The following is an 18,670-nucleotide window of genomic DNA, read 5'->3' on the forward strand; positions in this document are numbered from 1 at the left end:
GCAGACTATTGCAAGATATAAACATGTGATCTGAAGCATCCAGAAGTTCACCTGCAACTTCATTTACCTTTAAACTTTCAGCAGAACTAAGAAGTGTAGACAGCTGCTTGCCCTGCAAAATGCTCCTGAATGTGAAATCTACCATCGCTTTCAGATCTGTGTATTTTGCCTTTAAGGATCACGGTGTTTTACAGGAATTTTCAATAAATAAGTTGAAAAAGATTGGGCTGCATGCAGATAGCACTTCTCTGTGAGTCTTTAGGCTCTTGTCCTTACTTACTAAAAATTAAATCTACAAGAGCGTTACTAGAAAGAAACTGATCAAAAACAAGTTACATGTTGAAGGTGATTGTTTGATTTCAAACATATATGCTAAGTTTCCATTTTTATAAATTAGTTACAATTGTTCATTACATGAAAGCAGCATGTTAAGCTATAAAAATATAACAAATAGTCACTTGGTGAAAAAGAATTTTCTTTTTCATCAAGTGTGGTCATTTTTCCTTTTATTTCATTATTTAAACGATCCAGCAAAGACTCATAATACACTCTGGTAACTGTTTTGCCCTTTTCCAAGAAGTCTATGAAGATTATGCCACAATCATTCCAGAAGATGGTGGCCAAACCTTTCCTGCTGAAGGAACGGTTTTCGCTTTCTTTGGTGCAGATTCCCTGCTTGCAATCCATTGTTTTGACAGTTTCTTGGTCTCAGGCTGGTAGTGATGAATCTATGTTTCGTCCACTGTTACAAAACAATGCAAAAATTCCTCAGGATTCCGTTGAAATAACTTCAAGCTGTCCTTGCAACAGTTCACGCGTTGACACTTTTGATCCAGTGTGAGCAAATGCGGCACCCATCTTGTGGATAGTTTTCTCGTATGTAAATGTTCATGTAAAATATTATGTATGCAGTCATTTGAGATGCCCACAGCCTTCGCAATTTCACGCACCTTCACTCTTCTATCATCCTTCACCATATCGTGGATTTTTTCAATAATTTCTGGGGTAGTGACCTCAACAGGGTGTCCAGAATGTTTAGTGTCACTTGTGCTCATATGGCCACTTAGAAAGTTACTAAACCACTTATAAACCATTCTAATTGAAGGTGCAGACTCACCATAATGTTTATCAAGCTTAGCTTTGGTTTCCTGAGCCGTTTGCCTTTCAAAAAGTAATGTTTAATCACTACACAAAATTCTTTCTCATCGATTTTTCACAAATCGCAGTACTTGATTGATTCAAATGAATGCCAAACAGAGAGTAATAGATCTATCTGACTGAAACTTAGTGTGTGATCGTCCAACAGTTGCCAGCAACTAAAAATAACCTCGATATGTACTCGTGGTGCCATCTCTTAGACTTTGCACAGACTTATCGAACAGCCCTCGTATATGGAAATATGACTTGGGCATTATTTCAACCTTGGTATCACTTCTGGGTCTGGCTCCTACTGATGACAGCTGAGATCTTAGCAAGATAAGTACTTTGGTTTTCTTATGTTTGTTTTTCACTTTGAGTTTATTTTACTGGTACTATTGGTGGTTTCATCCCCGCTAGCACTGGGTTTTTTTAAAGTAAATATTAAGATTCCTGGTAGTGCAGTTTATATCTGCATTTTGGGATTACTTTTGGCAGTATCACAGCTGTCATTTTTCGAGCATCTGCTGGTGGTGTAGAATTATTTCTATTGACATAGAATTATTTAATTCTCAGTCTTATGAGTGAAAGGTTTTTATCCTTTCAGAAGTTTTAGGCTTTTTCCCCATCTGAGATAATGGCACCAATTCCTCCAAGGGTGCAAACTGTAGGAATTGAAATTCCAGGACAGCTGACCAACATTTTAAAAGAGATAGTTGGTGCTAGTAAGATTTATTCTTTCACCCTGTATGGCAGAGAACTATTTAATTGTAGTTAAAGATGTGGAAACAAGAAGTAAATTATTACAGGGTTTACTTTTGAAGGCAGCACAGTAATTCCTGTAATGTTGGGAGGCTAGGTTAAAACAGTACAAATCAAAAGATTTCCAGTGGAGTACGTAGAGAACACTAATTAAAATCTTATACAGACATTCTCAAATTGGGGTAAAATTAGTAATATATGAAAGGGTTTATCAGTTGAAGATCCAAACTGGTTTTCTGGTGAATTAATAAAAAAAAAAAAATTGATGATAAACAAAAAAAAAAAAAAAAAAAAAGATGTGTTAAAAAAAAGGAGGTACATCTAAAAGAAAAAGAAGTAATAAAAAATGTAAAGATGGAGAAGGTTGAGGATTAGCATCTCGTGATAATAAAGGGAAAGCAAGAGATACGATTAAAGAAAAAATGATAAAGTTTTCTCAGTACGATTATCATCTACATGAAAAGAAAATAACTAGTTTCCAACATAGATTTGAAAACCAGCAATATGACATCCAAATGCTTCATAATATTGTGCTGTGGAAATTTTATTGGTTCAGTCAGACGATTTTTGTATTTAAAAAGAAGCATTCTAGGGGATATCAAATTTTTGGCTAGCTGGTGTAGATCACCCATATTATGCAAATTCACCAGGGGAGGGGGGAGATAAAATTTTGTACTTCTGCTGTGAGAGGTTTTTTAAATGGTTCCATCCTCTTAATTGAATGTGGTCTTGTAGTCAGTTGCAGGGATGACTAGAGAGCAATTCCCAGGCAGAGAAGGCCAACTCAAGCATTAACTCAGATAAGATTAACCACCTGAGTGTCAGTCATCTTTGCACTTTAGTTTCAGTTGGTTTTTTGGTCATTCATTTATATGAAATTGGTAAAAAAGGAAAAGGTGATAGCCTTTGGCTATATGATTATATAAAAGAGTTGAGGGCCTTTTCTCTATCTCTCATGCTATCTATCTGTCTTTTCTTTCTCCTAATACTATCAGGCTCCTTGTCCTTTTACTTTTTCACCTTGATAAAGCTCAAAACTGGTCTGGGTAGTGATCCTTCCCATAATGCATTGCATTATACATGTCTGTATGGATAAGTCTTTTGCATTATGAGATAGTAAGGCAAGTGATGTCAAGTCATTAGCCTCTATATATGAGTTTCCCAGTCTTGAAGTTACTTCACATGCAAACTTTGCTTGCTGACACTTGGATAAAGGATTAAACCAAGAATATAATTTCTCTGCATCTTTAATTTATAAAATTGGGGTTAATGAAACGATTTGATACTGGACAAAAAATGACTAATGTTTTACATATTTCCAAGTCTTTCAGATGTTATCTTGAAAGAAATTACTTTTGTATGATCAGACATAAGAAAATTAACTGAAAATAAGAAAAGAACTGCACTTTTGAAGAAACATTGACCACCACCACAAAAAAAAAAAAAAAAAAATGTGTGTGTGTTAACAAAATTTCTTGGAAATTTGAGAGATGCTGATTTCATATAAAAATTTAAAAAATGTTCTTTGAATCCTGATGCTTTGAATGAAGTGAAAGATAGGTTCTAATAAAGGTGGAATGGATGTAACAGGAATGCGGGAATTGCATGATGATAAATTACATATTTAAAAAAATAGATATAAATCACTGGTGCCTCACATAACTAAAATGTGATAGATTCAATGACAGAAGAGTCGTTGAATCTATCACACAGGATTAAATGGAAGAAGACATCTTTACTATGTAGAAGTTGCTGTAGGGCTGAATTTTTGGAATCAACCTTGGCTATGAATCCTCCACCCCACTTCCTTCAACCTCAACAAATATGATTTCATGAATCTGCTAGAGAAAATCTGGGGATGGTCATTCTGAGTCCAAATATACCTAACCTATTTAAATTAACTTTATGGTTATCTGGCTCCTAGAGGATATACCTTGTTTAGGACATTAGTTCTTTTTCAGATAGAATTCGAATTGTTTCTACAACTATCTGTTTGAGTGCTGTGTACTTGCCACAGTTGTATTTGTTCTATGAAAATGCTATATAGAAAGCCTGTAATAATATTAGTAAGCTCAATAAATTAATTGTATTTTTTTCTTAGTGTTGTTTATACCATGGAGCACTGTTATGAAAAACCTTATATAAATAACAGATAAACCTCATTACCTCATAGTAAACATAGATTTTTATGCTTTTCTTTGATTAGGTGAGGATAATTTAGTAACACAATGGAGGAAGGAAACCTCTTAAATCATCAGACAGGATCAGATCTTTTTAGATTGACATTTACCTCTAGTCTTTCATGGCATAAGCATGTCCTTTGCTTCTAAAAAACTTGGCATCCTTTTCTACTCTAGACACTTTCCTTGATTCGCACCAAGCTACTGACTATACAGATCACAAATTCACCCAGCCCTCTCATGTTTGGGGCAGGGCATCATGGACTTCTCAAAAAATTATTGATGATTCATTAGTGGTTCAACTAATGAATGATCCTCTCTTATGACTCACAAATGATCCATTTCAGCCTAATATTACTTTAACAGGTGCTTTTTATGAGCCTTACTCCTCTAAACCGTATCCCATTATTCCTCTGCTTTCTATTGATTCTGCCAAAACACAACCAGCAGCTGTCCAACATCATTTTGCAGTCCACCTTTAAATTCACTGAATTTCCTTCCCCTCTTTCATTCTTTCAGAGCATACTTTCTCACAAAGTAGATCCCAACCACTATTATCATCTCTTAAAGAAAAGTGTGTCAGAAAGTCCCTTCTCCTTTAATTCTTACCTACACCTGATAGGTTCTGCAACCTCTCGTATGTGGACATATATAAATGTGGTTACATTTCATATTCTGTTGCAGACCAAATAGCAGTTTGAATAATGGAAGCAAGGTGATTATCTCTGTATGAATACAGAGATAATCACCTTGCTAAGAAGTTATTAATGAAGAATTTGATCTGTTCAAAGGACCTGATAATGTCCCAAGAATATGATGATAGGCTGCTGGAAACTTAAAAGTTCCTGAAAGATGTATGTATAGAAGCACTGGGTTTTATCATTGTAGCATTGAACTGATGAAATAAAAAAAAAAAAAATCCATCACATTGGCTAGGTTTTGCCCCATTAAATTATCCCTCTCCCCAACACATTGGTAAATGAACATTTTTCAATGTTCATTTTTGCATATTAAACTGAGTGTAATATGTATTACAATCTTTGATATAGGGGATTTTTTCTATGCATGCATGCATAAACACATCCATACAGAATAAAATATGCCTTGTCTGTGAGATCAAGGCACATTATATATCCAGGGGACTATACTAAAAGAAGGTTCTCTGCTTCATTCAGCTTTCAGCTCAGTCATTTTCCATTTCATGCTTTTTATGCAAACCTTATATATAAGGATCGTGTTCTTTATCTCTCATTTATGAGAAAAAGAAAAAGAAAAATTTACAGCATTGAAATTTTTTAAAAAAAATTTTTTTAAAGGTAATTTGGTAATATCTCCCCTCTGTTATCAATGTAAAGCTGAAATTAACCTAGACTTTTTTATATAGATTCGGTCTCATGAAGATGATGTAAACACAGTTGCATTTGCTGATAACACATCCAAGATTCTCTTTAGTGGTGGTGATGATGGTCTCTGTAAGGTAACTTAAAATATCAGTTATTGCATTTTAAAATTGTAAATGAATGAATGAATGAAATCATTTTGAATTAGAAAATAAAACCTAAGAAAAATTGGTTCTTCAGTGGTTTGTAGAATGAAATGGGTATGAAAAGTGTTGTCTCAAGCTGATATGGTGAAAGACCAAAAGTAGAAATTTTAAAAGAGAGTAGAAATCATATAATTGAAAAGACGTGAGGGTTATTGTCAGTGTTTATAGCTCTATGATATGTTATCTGTCCTGTAGAGAAGTAGAGTGATGGTAACTTCAGAACATGGAAGAGAAGAAAAAAAAATTGTAATTTTCACAGAAAAAATTACCGAAAACATTCAGAATGCTGGTGGAGAATTAGCTAGTTATGCTAAAAATAAAATTAAAAATTTGAGCAGAATTTGCCTAAAAAAAGATGTACAGATCACTGAAACATCTGTTGGTTAGGAAAGGAATAGCAAATAAGAAACTAACGTATGTTGTTGTGTGGAGCAGAACCAACAACACACAAAACAACAGAGATAACTCCTGATGAAATGCCTAATCATTTATTGAAAGCATCCCTGGTCTATCAGGAAAATTGCTGTGCAATCTTCCATCGGACAAATCCTGAAGACGGGACCTGAGCTTCCTGAACTTGTACATCCAGTATCTCGGGAAGAGGTATAGGTAGACTTAAAACTCACCAAGAATGGCAAGGCTGCAGGAGTGGATGGTATTCTCCCTGAGTTTCTAAAACATCTTGGTCAACAAGGCCAAACATGGCTGGCCATCCTTTTCTCAGAAATTATAATGACTGGTAAACTACCAAATCTGTGGTGGGAAGCCAGAATAATTGCTCTGCCCAAACCAGGGAAAGAGCCAAATGATGTGAAAAATCTTCAGCCTATCTCCTTGCTTTGCTCCACCTTTAAGCTCTTTGAAAGAATTCTCCTTAAAAGAATTTCACCACTCATCGAAAGAGCACTCTCGATTGAACAAGCTGTGACCAGGTCCTGGTCCTGACAACACAGATTGAAACAGGCTTCCAGAAGAAACTTAAATCTGGAGCCACTTTCATTGCCCTAACTTCAGCTTATGACACAGTCTGGATCAAGGGCCTCCTCCTAAAGCTAGGAAATATAAGGTGCATAAAAAACTTTCCAGCTTTTTGAATCCATTCTCTCCAACAGAAAGATTCGGGTCCATATTGGCAGAAAAAAAAGCAGGCCCAGATTCCTTCACAACAGTTTCCCTCAGGGCTCTGTGTTATCCCCCTTTACTTTTTGACAATTATGTGTACTGCTTACCACATACCAGCTCAAGCAAGTATATGTATGCTAATGACCTAGCGATCCTACATCAATCTACCTCCTTTGCCAACCTGGAATCAACCTTAAACACAGACCTGAACATCCTGGAAGAGTACTTGAAGCCAAATCCAACAAAAACTGTGTCCACACTATTTCACCTGAACAATGCAGAGGCAAATCAACACCTCAACCTTTCTTTCTGTGGAAAAATGGTAGACCACAAGTCTCACCTGAAATACCTTGGAGTGATCCTGGACAGAAGCCTAACCTATAAAAGGCACATCACCAACCTGTCCAACAAAATTAAAATGAGAAACATCATCATTTCAAGGCTTGCTAGAACAACCTGGGGTTGTGGTGCAGAAGTCCTAAGGTCATCTGCACTAGCCCCGGCATTCTCTGCAGCAGAATATTTTGTCCCCTGTCTGGGAAAGAAGTGCACACACTAACATTATAGACACCCAGCTAAACTCTACCATGCGCACATTTAGTGAGACAGTGAGAAGCTGCCTGTCCTATCTAACATTGCTCCACCAAACATACGGAGAAGACAAGCCTTGATTAAAGAATTTAATAAACAATGACCAACCCACTCCTGCCTTTGCACCAGATTCTCATAAATCCACCTAGTCTTCGCCTAAAAATCTAGAAAGCCTCTCTGGTCCATGGACGAACTCTCTTCAGCTGCCCTGCCATCAACACCTGACATGTGGAGAGAATACTGGTCCAACAGTCTCCTAACAAACGGCTTCCTGGTAGAAGATCCCTGTGCTCTGCAGCCCCTGGTTTTGCTCTTCCTAGGAAGATTTAGTCATCAATCAACAGGATCAGAACCAGCCAGGACAGATGTGGCTACCTACTTCATAAATGGGGGCTGTTAGACCACCCTTATTGTGATTGTTCTCCCATGGCTCAGACGATTACTCATATTGTGTACGACTGCCCAAGGCGCCAATTTCACGGTGGTGGCCTACAGGATATCCACAAGACCACAAGATGACGGATGAGGCTTTTGGATTGGCTTTCCAGACTGGACATTGACCTGTAGTTGGTATGGTGGTGGTTATGGAAGAAACAGAAGATCAAGGTCCCGTTTCACCATGAAGACATTATTCTCATAATCCTCATTGAAGTATCAGCAGAACTCCACCTCATGCTAGAAGATGATGATGCAAAGTGAAATGGGTTTTCTCTAATGGATCAAGATTTTCACACAAGTCACAACTGCTCTCTAATAAAACCTCGGATACCAGCTACATTTGTGTTGTGATGTGTTGAGAGAACATGCAGTCTTGTCATATTTGGTGCAGTAAGATGATAATTTTTCCTGGCTTGATTATAACAAATTACTTTTGCTTTTTTTAAAAAAATGGATGACTTGGAACTTAGTTTGTGCCTTTTATGTAATGAACTTTTACATGTTAAGATTTTCATCATTTGTTTCTGGATATTGTGATTGTACATTTCACTTGCCAGTTTCACAAGACCATATGCATAAATAAATAAGTGTTGATAATAATCAGTCTAGTATTCTTTAAAATAAAAAGAAAGAGAGAGAGAGACCTGTCATTTTTTAAGTTATATTACAGATCTTATATGAAGGAAAAGTACTTTCTGCCCTAAAATAAATGAAAATGATGATTAAAGAAGAAATTTTCCAGTTGAAAGAATAAATTCATTTTAGTTTGAAGATTGCAGATGTTTGTAATAATTACGAAGTGTATATAAGAATTGTGCAAATGTTAGCTTCATGTACTTCAGCACTTTGGAAAACAAGAGTTGCATATATCATAACCGTGTCCAGGCAGTTCATCGCAAGAAAATTTGCAATTCTATTTCATGTCATTCCTATATAATAGGGGGAAAAAATAAATATTTTTTGTATTATTTATTATTTCAATTATATTTAGTGTTGTGAAATTTTTTATTCATTTACAAAACCAGGACAGGGTGGTTAGGAAGAAAGAGCACCATATTTAGGGATAATAGTTATTTCCTAAAACACACCACAACTCAACATTACTAGAGTTCATGATCCCTACTATCAGTATAAGAATCCTGAATGGCAAAGAAATGGAGCTAGCTGAGGAATTGGATGAGTACAAGATCGATATAATAGGGGTGACTGAAACAAAAAAGACAAGCTGGTGAGATCTTTCTGAACAATAAGTACAAAATAAATGTTATATTCAGACAATGACAATCAAGGAAAAGACACACACACACACCATCCATCCATCTCATTGATGGTCTACCCCTTCCTCTTTTTCCAGGAACTTTACCTTCTATTACTGTTCTGAGAAGTCCTCCTTTCATTTGTGTCCAAAATATTTTAACTTTCTTCTGTCAATATCCTTAAGGAGCCTTAAAGTTCTACTGTTCTTTTCTAACAAAATTTCATTTGTATGCCTTTCAGTATACAATATCCTCAACAGCCTTCTGTAATACCACATCTCAAAAGCAGCTATTTTTTTCTTATCTGACTTCTTTAGGTTCAAAGTCTCACATCCGTAAGTCGCTGTTGGAAAAACAACTTCATCCAAAACCTTAACTTTGTTCCCATGAAGATAGATCCATCTTTCCAGATCTTAAACAAGTCTCTGACTGTTGTTTTAGATGGTGTGTAAACCTAAATAAATCCACTACAACCACAAAGACAATTCAACTAGACTGAATAACTGTCATCATAATAAAATTTGCAGCATATCCTTGCAAGCATAGAGACATTGACTGGTGAACTCTATAAAATGGACCACTATTGGGAACGGAGTGCGAAAGTAAAAAAGGAGTGTAGTTGCATCTATTCGACCTTACACTGAACTCCTTAAAGAAAGAAAAAGAAATTCTAGGCATTTAACACTGGATACTTTTTCAAAAAAAAATGCAGGTGATCTGAAACCAGGAACTTTAACATAGAAATATGTAATATGTTTTCGAAGTTTCATATTTTTTGTATATAATTTTGTTTTGTTTTCGTTATTAATAATTTTATTTTAACAAATATATATGTATTATCAAAACTTTAAATATAATAATGTTACACATACTTCATGTGCATATTTTTTGACTGCGGAACATAACTTCATACCTCCCATTAAAATTGGGTTCGTTTTATGCCGATTCGGTTTACGCCTGTTTTTTCAGGAACGGAACTGAGGCGTAAACTGAGGGCTGCCTGTATTTCTGATTGCATTCTTGTTGGGTGTTTTTTACTGCCATACCAACACTGCTAGTTTTATTCAGCAGACTTTCAAGGTAATTACTCTTGTCATCAAGAATATCTGTATCTTAGATTTGATGTCACTTTTATCATCTGTGATTGCTTTTACAGTACTTTTTCCTCCATTTCAAAACTTTTCAATAGCCTCTAGAATATTTTGTCATCTTCTTGATACTTATTTTCTATGTTCTTTACCAAAGTCTTCCTATGGCTTTTGTTTAGTTTAGTTAGTTTACACAATACTTCCCTTTCTTACATTTTTCTCGGTATTCCCTAACAGCACAAGCTGACTTATTTGGCAAGAACTTTCCATATGCTTTTTTCTTTTCCTTGACTGCCTCTTTAACTTCCTGAGTCCACCATGGGGTTCTAATTTTTCTTTCCTTACAGACAATCTCACAACATGCCTCTCTGGCTGAATGAATGTTTTCTTCAGGATTTGCCATTGAATCTCCAAGTTTGGTTCTGGTTTTCAAATGCTTTCATTTTTTCTTTAACAATATTTGTGTATTTGAGTCTACAGTTCACCTCTGAAAGCTGGTCAACTTTCATTCTTTTTAAAATCAAATATAGATAAATCATCTTTCAGAACACGATCAATTTACAGACAAAAAAAAATACTAGTGATGGTAGTGGGAATTAGATGCCGTTGGTGTAGGTGATAATGGTAGTAGCAGTCCAGTGTAGTTGGTGGATGAAGTGGTGGAGACGGAGAGTTGTAAAGTAAGTACTCTCCCCCAATGAGTCTTCAGACTCCTTATGGGTGTCGCAAAATAATAATAAAACTTTGTTAAACATTGTTCTTTTCTATATGAAATTCAATTTTTTAACTGCTGAAAACTAAATAGTGATCACTTCTTATTTTATATATACTCTTGTGTCCTGAACCAGTGGGAAAACCTCAGCCTTTTTAGACACCTTAACATTCCTAGCTAATGGCAATCTCTCGTTCACAGTGACAGTATACAGAAAATCCAGAAATAAAGTCATTGTTTATGGACTAAAGACAATGAATATGATTTTTTGGGGAAAATTAGGGCAGAACAGATTGCAAGAACTTCAGGATCATATTAAAAATGAAAATATTAGAAACATTGGTGTGTAACTTAAACAGTATGGAAAAGACAAGGCTAGAAAAATACGAGAATGGCAGAAAAAAGACCCAGAGATTCATCAAACTCAAGTTGTGTCACAGAAGCAGCAAAATATTGGCTATTACCATATTAGAAATATGGTAATAGTCTATAACTAGCTCTAATTCAGAGTATTTTATTAATGACTTCTGGATTACTTCAACCTTGATATCTCTTCTGAGTCTGGCTCCCAGACCCTGATTGAAGGTTGAAACCAGTCTGGTAGTGACTCTTTCCATAATGCATAGCATTATACATGTCTGTGAGGATATGTGATTTGCATTTGGGATACTAAGGCAATTGATGTGAAGTCATTAGCCTCTATATATAAGTAGTCCAGTCATGAAGTTACTTCACATGCAAACTTTGTTTGCTTACACTTGGAAAAAGGATGAAACCAAGAATATAATTTCTTGGCATCTTTAACTCATATTAGAAATATGAAAAATAATAAATTAACAGAGGAAGAAAATTGTTAATAAGAAGCTAACTTAATCATATTGTACTACCGTAGTATCCTGTATGCCCTTTGAGGATTACATATCAAGTATTTGATGATATATATTCTCACATACAGAAGGCTGAAAAATCTACAGCCTGTCAAAGCCAAGTGGTAGGCAAATGGTTATGGAGAAAGAGGGAACATGTTTCTTGAACAGTTGAAGGTTGTAGTTCTTGGGGGGAAAGCAGTATGGGCATGGCTGCTTTAAAAGAGTAATATTGATTGAATGAACAGTAATGATGAGAATCTGGTTTGATGCAAGGTCACTAAATTTTTGTGGATATTGATGAGCAGCTGCTCATATTTTTATAGCTTAAAGAAAAGTAGAGGAGTGATGGTGGCTAATTGAGAAGAACAGCACCCATTAAAATACCCATACAGAAAAGGCATAAAGCAGAAACAATTAAGAAAGGTTTAATCTGTTTGTGTATTTGTGTGTGTGAAAGAGAGAGAGAGAGAGAGAGAGAGATCTTCATTTAACTGGATTGCTCTCTTCTCAATACTTTAAGCATTTGGGGTGACTTTTGCTACACCATCTCAAATATGAGAATGGTATTCTGAATTTCATCAGATTTGGAATTTCTATAATATTAGCAGAAATAGTTGGATTGGAAAAAGACACCATGTTTTTAGTTGCTCTGGATATGCCAAGTTCGTACTCAGACAAGATACAGGGCTTAGTCAGTCCAAAAAAAAAGAGGGGGGTAGCATAGAGAAAGTTTTGGTGGAATGGACAAGAATCAGATAGGAAGATCAGGATTTAGTGCATTGTTTTTGGGAGATCTTGAAGCTTGATCATGCATTCATCATGCAAAACTAACTTCTTCCAGAAAGAAACTTCTAAAATAATTGTCCAAGTTTTTCTTGAGGAAGGAGTAGGGGGGGGGGATAATATAAAATGAAAAGAATAATAACCTACTACCAGTAACAAAAAAAATACCTCCTTTTATTAATGTAATTATGGCTATTATAGCCTTTTTTTGTTTAGGAGTGTCCCCTTATTTTAATACATTGGCTAACATTACTCAAAAAGGGATATATATATATTTTTAGGGCATTATGGGTGAGTATAGAAGGCAGTTATGGCAGAATAAAAGAGGTGGAAAAAATTGTACATACCTTGTTTTTGGTTCTATGATGCCTTCCAATTCCAAGATCTTGCTGAAGGTTGTTTATGAACGGGGGGGGGGGGGGGGACATGAGGGTCCGTTGGAAGGCATCATAGAACCAAAAACAAGGTATGTACAATTTTTTCCACCTCTTTTATTCTGCCATAATTGCCTTCTATACTCACCCATAATGCCTTAAAATATATATATATACCCCTTTTTGAGTAATGTTAGCTGTATTAAAATAAGGGACACTCCTAAACAAAACCAGGCTATAATAGCCGTAATTATATTAATAGTGTTTAAGAGGAGTAACATGGGAATTTTCCCAGAAACTATACTTAAATTAATCTCCTTTTATCTTTTCTAGTAAAGACTAGCTAATCTAGGAATCGACTAAATCTCATATTCATCTCAAGAAGACTTGAGAATGTGTTGCTGAATGTAGTGGATGTGCAAATTCAGGGAAACTAGATTTGTTAAGGGGGGGGGGGGGAGTAGATATATATAATATATCTACTAATATATATATAATATATCTGGCATATTATATTATCAATGAATATAATATGCCAGAGCAAATAACGACAACAAATCAGAGTGGGATAGTTAATATAAGGCATCAAGGTAGGGTTGGGGCTAATGGGGGTCTTAAATTCATGTACACTAATACTAGGAGTATTAGGAACAAGAAGGAAGAGTTTTTGGCCATGGTTGGCACTTCCAGACCACAGGTTATAGGTATTAGTGAAACATGGCTGACTGTAGATGATATAGCCAGTGGGATTGAATGTGATGGGTATAGTGTGTTCAGGAATGATAGAGAGAATAAAATGGGGGGAGGAGTATTGTTGATGATAGCTGATGAGCTGCAGCCAAGGAGAATAGAAGTTGAATTGCAGGATAGAGAAAAGAGCACATCTGAGGCCATTTGGTGTGAGATTGTGGCTGGCAGAACAAAATATACAATTGAGTGCTGCTATAGACCAGGTGATGGAAAAGATGGTGGTGACAGTATGCACAAGCAAATAGAAGAAATGAGTGGAAGGAGGGTGATTATTATGGGAGATTTCAACTATGGTCGCATTGATTGGAGTGAGGAGAGGACACACGGGAGGTAGGAATTGGATTTTATGCGGTTATTAAGGAATAACTATCTGCGACAGCATGTAATGGAAAATACTAGGGGTCACAGAGTGCTTGACCTAGTAATTACATCTGAGGATTTGGCTGTAACAAATATGACCACATTGCCACCAATCAGTGAGAGTGATCATAGGGTCTTGACTTAGGAGGTGGCTAAAGGTGTAGAATTTTCAATTAAGACAGGGTACATGTGGAATTATCAGGCTGGAAAGTATGACAAGCTTAGGAGTTTGATTGGTTCAGTGCCATGGCATGTACAACTGCAAGGACTAGAAGTTGATAGTGCATGGGAGGTAGTTAAGAAGTGCTTGCATGAAGCAATGGCTGACTGTATACCTAGAGTTCGAATAATAAATCAAGTAGGGGTTAAATGGATGAATAACACCATTAAGCTTGAGCTGCAAAAAAAGAAACAACTATGGAGGGAATTTAAGGAGAAAGGTGACCGGCAGGCTCATGAACGGTATAAAGCACAGGCCAGAAGGGTGACGAGTGTGGTAAGAAAAGCAAAAAAGGATTACGAAAGAACATTGGCCATGCAGGCTAAAGAGAATCCTAAACAATTTTTTAGATATGTAGCAAGTAAAAGGAAAAATGTACATGGCAGAATGATTTTAAAGAATGCCGATGGTAGGGAGGTAACTGAATCAGTTGAGATAGTTGAGTTACTGAGTGAGCACTTTGCAAGAATATATCATCCAGGTGGTGACATTGCAGAAACGGATAAACCAGTAGATTATACGGGAATTGTGGTGAATGAAGTGGAGGTGAGTAGTCTATTGCATAACCTCAATGTCAATACATCTGTGGAATTGGATGGTATACCAGCTCATGTTGTACGAGAAGCAGCTAAAGAATTGTCAGTACCCTTGACCATTTTGTTTAATTTGAGTCTCGGGTCTGGGTTAGTCCTGAGTGGGTGGAAAGAGGGGAAAATAGTTCCACTGCATAAAGGTGGTTCCAAGACTGCTGTTGTAAATTACCGACCGATTAGCATATCAGGAATCATTGTCAAGGTCTTAGAGAAATTAGTCAAGAAAAGAATACAGGATTGGATAGATGAAAATGGGATATTGTATGGGGGACAACATGGTTTTGTGAAGGGTAGATCATGCCTCAATAACTTGCTCACGTTTTATAACACAGTGATGACTGAACTGGATAGGGGTAATGGGTTTACAGTGATACTACTGGACCTTGCCAAGGCCTTTGATAGGATACCACATGGAACCCTAATCAGTAAACTGGAGCAGATGGGGATAGATATAGGGTTGGTGAGATGGATAGGAGGGTGGTTGAAGGAGAGATACCAGAGAGTGGTTTATTCAGGAGTGGAGTCTAAAAGACGTCTTGTGACTAGTGGAGTGCCGCATGGCTCTGTTCTTGGACCACTGCTTTTCAATTTGTTCATCAATGATATTGGAAAGGATTTGAGAGGAAGTGTTCACTTGTTTGCTGATGATGCAAAGTTGGGTAGAGCAATTGTGAGTGCACAGGATGTCAAAATTTTAGAGGATGATTTAGATAGTTTGGAGGACTGGGCTAGGAAAAATGGATGTCAATTTAATGTGGCAAAGTGTAAGGTTATGCACTTTGGGGTGAAAAGAATAGCAGCAGTATATCGCATTGGTGGAACCGTACTCCAGGAGATTGATGAGGCCAGGGATTTGGGAGCATTGGTGGATAGGGAATTGAAGTTTAGGGGGCACAGTGCTAAAGTGACTAAATCAGCTCACCAAATCACTTGGCTTCTGAAAAATACTTTAACATGCAGAGACAAACAAGTTGTTGTTCCTCTGTATCGAGCCTTGATAAGACCCCATCTGGACTTCTGTGCCCAGTTATGGGCACCAGGGTTTCTTTGTGATGGGGCGGAAGTGGAGAGGGTCCAGAGACGAGTGACCAAGATGATAGCAGGTCTGTGGAATGAACCTTATGAGAATAGGTTGAGGATTTGTGGGTTGCAGAAATTGGACGATAGGCGAAGGAGGGGTGATATGATTGAGACATTCAAATTACTGAAGGGTTTTTATAAGATTGATCCAGAAGATATTTTTGAAAATATGACTGGTGGTGGAAGGACTAGGGGCCATGCATGGAAGCTAGGCAAGAACGTGGTTGACAAGGGTGTTAGAGCTAGGTTTTTTACTTGGAGAGTGGTGAATGAGTGGAATAAGCTTCCAGAGTCTGTTGTGGGTGCTACGACCATGAATGAGTTCAAGGCAAGGTATGATAGATACTGTGTGAATGTTGAATAGTTGTTCTTGACATGATGTTAGGGCCTCCCTCGATGAGTCTGTCGACTCCTTGGAGTTGCCCAGAACAGTAATAATAATAATCTAAGCTGTTATACAATTAGAAAAATCAAAAACCCACTTATAGGCTTTAATATATCTTGGTAATGAAACTTTTGACAGTTGTAGAAAATTGTTCATGCTTTTATGGGTTTATTATGAACCACTTGTAAAGTTATCACTAGAGATTTTATCCTTTCAAAAATGTTAAATAAAAATTGTGGATAACATTGTATATATTGGGATTAAGATTGTTTCTCAATTCTACTAAATTCTACACTTTTGTAGACTACATCTGATAATACACAGATTGTCTAAAATCCAGAAAGCTGGCAAAAAATGACTTAATGCTGAGCTTCAACATTACAAATCCTTGTTTTTCAATGTACTATTACAAGATACCCTTCAGCATTTAAAGAAAAAAATGTTTAATGTAATTTTTATATACATATTTGTTATCTTGTCCTCCGCTGAGGATGAATTTCAAATCTTCCTGGGAAAGGTAACATCTTTTGATGTATCAATTCACTGTAGAAAAAAGGATAAATTCTTATCATTTTTAGCTAATTCATGTGTCTTCCTGATGGATAAGTTTTTTCCAGTTTACAGCGCGCACACACACACTTTTATGGGAGTTATATTTATGTGGACTCATACATCCATATAGTCGGAAACTTGAAATTATAAAATCCTCATTAATTGAGCTCATATTGTTTTATCAAACAAAGATCTGTTAATGTTAATGCATGAATATGAAGGCACAAGAACTGACTCTTTTGCTAGCGATTATCAGATAACTATCATTAACAAAATATTTGGTAAATATAATCCCCTAATATTTTTTTTAACCTTTTGAAGACAGATTTTAAATAGTCCATCACACATCTGAAAGGTGTTTCAGAGAAAAAAATTGCTTATATCCTGAAAAAAAAAATTCTTTACTGTTATTAACAAACTATTTCTTTCATTACTAAAGTTTTACTATAATAAACATTAACTGTTTTACTTCCTTCTCTCCAGGTTAAGAAACAAGCCTCTTCCTTTCCTTTCACGGAAGACAAAATACTTAATTACTATAGGCACATTATTCAACTGAATAACGTGCCTATAGTAATTAAGTAATTAAGCATGTTCAATTGATTCAAGTTGAATCAATTGAACATGCAGATTACATCCAGTTTCAAGAACATATGTCAGGATTAAATGACAATGGTTTAAACACTGACCATGTTCATCAGTTCCAATAAATTTTGCTAGATTATTTAAAGAATCTTGTGGAATCTTTCAACACTAGCTGAACCAGAATGAAATGCTTGAAGACTCAGTTTCTTGCATTTCAGCGATCGTCATCTGAAAAGGGAATATTTTAGAATATGTGTAGATATATAATTTGTGAAGAAGAATCATGCTCCAGTATAATTTGAGTTGTGTGATTTGTTCCTTAACATTTTCAGCACTCACTAGATATGCTGATGTTATTAAATCATCATAATAATGGTGCTACCATTATTATGATGATTTAATATAGCTGGGAAAGTAGTTAGATAGGTTAAATCAACTTAATGAAATGAGCACTATTGTTAATCAATATTTAATTTTTATTTATTTTTTATTTTTTTAATAATCTCAGGTATGGGATAGAAGAACACTGGATGAATCTCACCCTAAGCCTGTAGGTATATTAGCAGGTCACATGGATGGCATAACTTATGTTGATTCAAAGGTATTTATAATTATTTGGCTATGCTAAAATTTCACTTATAATTAAGTTATTAATGCATTTGTGATGAAAAATAATATTACCTGCTGCTCTGTAAATCTATACTTGTTTTTAATTGTTACCAGTTCACATATTAGTATGACACTGTAGACTGTTCAAGATATAATTGCCATGAGCTGTCATATGAAATGGTTAATCAAATGGTTTGGTAACCACACCCTGCCTGCCAACCCATCACATGGATCTGATGAATTATGCATCTCACAAAAATTATGCTGTGGGATTAATGAAATCAGACATCTGAAAATAATAATCTAATTCCCAAAGGAATTATCAAGGAGTGCAGTTTATACGTATGCAGCCACTGGGGGAAAAATCAAACAGGGGGGAAAAAGTTTGTAGAGTTATCATATCACTTAATTAGGAGAGTATTGGAACTACAGTCCCCTGTAACTTTGGAAATCTGTGAAACAAGTATGTATTTTAAGATATACAATTTGTTTCTGGGCTGAGGCAGATTCTAAGAATCCATCAGTTCTATATTTATTCTTCTATAGTAGTCAGGTATTTTTTTTTTTCAATGGATCTTAAGTGAGGAATCTAGAGGGGAAAAAAAAGTGTTTTTAAGTATATATTATATTATGTTTTGCTACTGGTTTATTCTTACTGAAAGGGAAAGGTCAGAGTTG

At 35.9% G+C, this 18,670-nt stretch overlaps 1 protein-coding gene across 2 annotated transcripts in view; it reads left to right on the forward strand.

Annotated features, from left to right (window-relative positions):
- Positions 1 to 18,670, forward strand: part of LOC150096603 (DDB1- and CUL4-associated factor 11) — a 346,061-nt gene that overhangs the window by 238,889 nt on the left and 88,502 nt on the right. For both annotated transcript variants that reach the window (XM_090408033.1, XM_090408034.1), the window contains 2 exons: positions 5,464 to 5,556; positions 17,892 to 17,984. In XM_090408033.1, the coding sequence (XP_090264159.1) occupies positions 5,464 to 5,556; positions 17,892 to 17,984 (186 nt within the window). The remainder of the gene's footprint in view (positions 1 to 5,463; positions 5,557 to 17,891; positions 17,985 to 18,670) is intronic.

Source organism: Typopeltis vanoorti, chromosome 18, assembly GCF_054136105.1.
Source record: "Typopeltis vanoorti isolate ZY-2024b chromosome 18, IOZ_Tvanoo_1.0, whole genome shotgun sequence".
Lineage (NCBI taxonomy): Eukaryota > Metazoa > Arthropoda > Arachnida > Uropygi > Thelyphonidae > Typopeltis > Typopeltis vanoorti.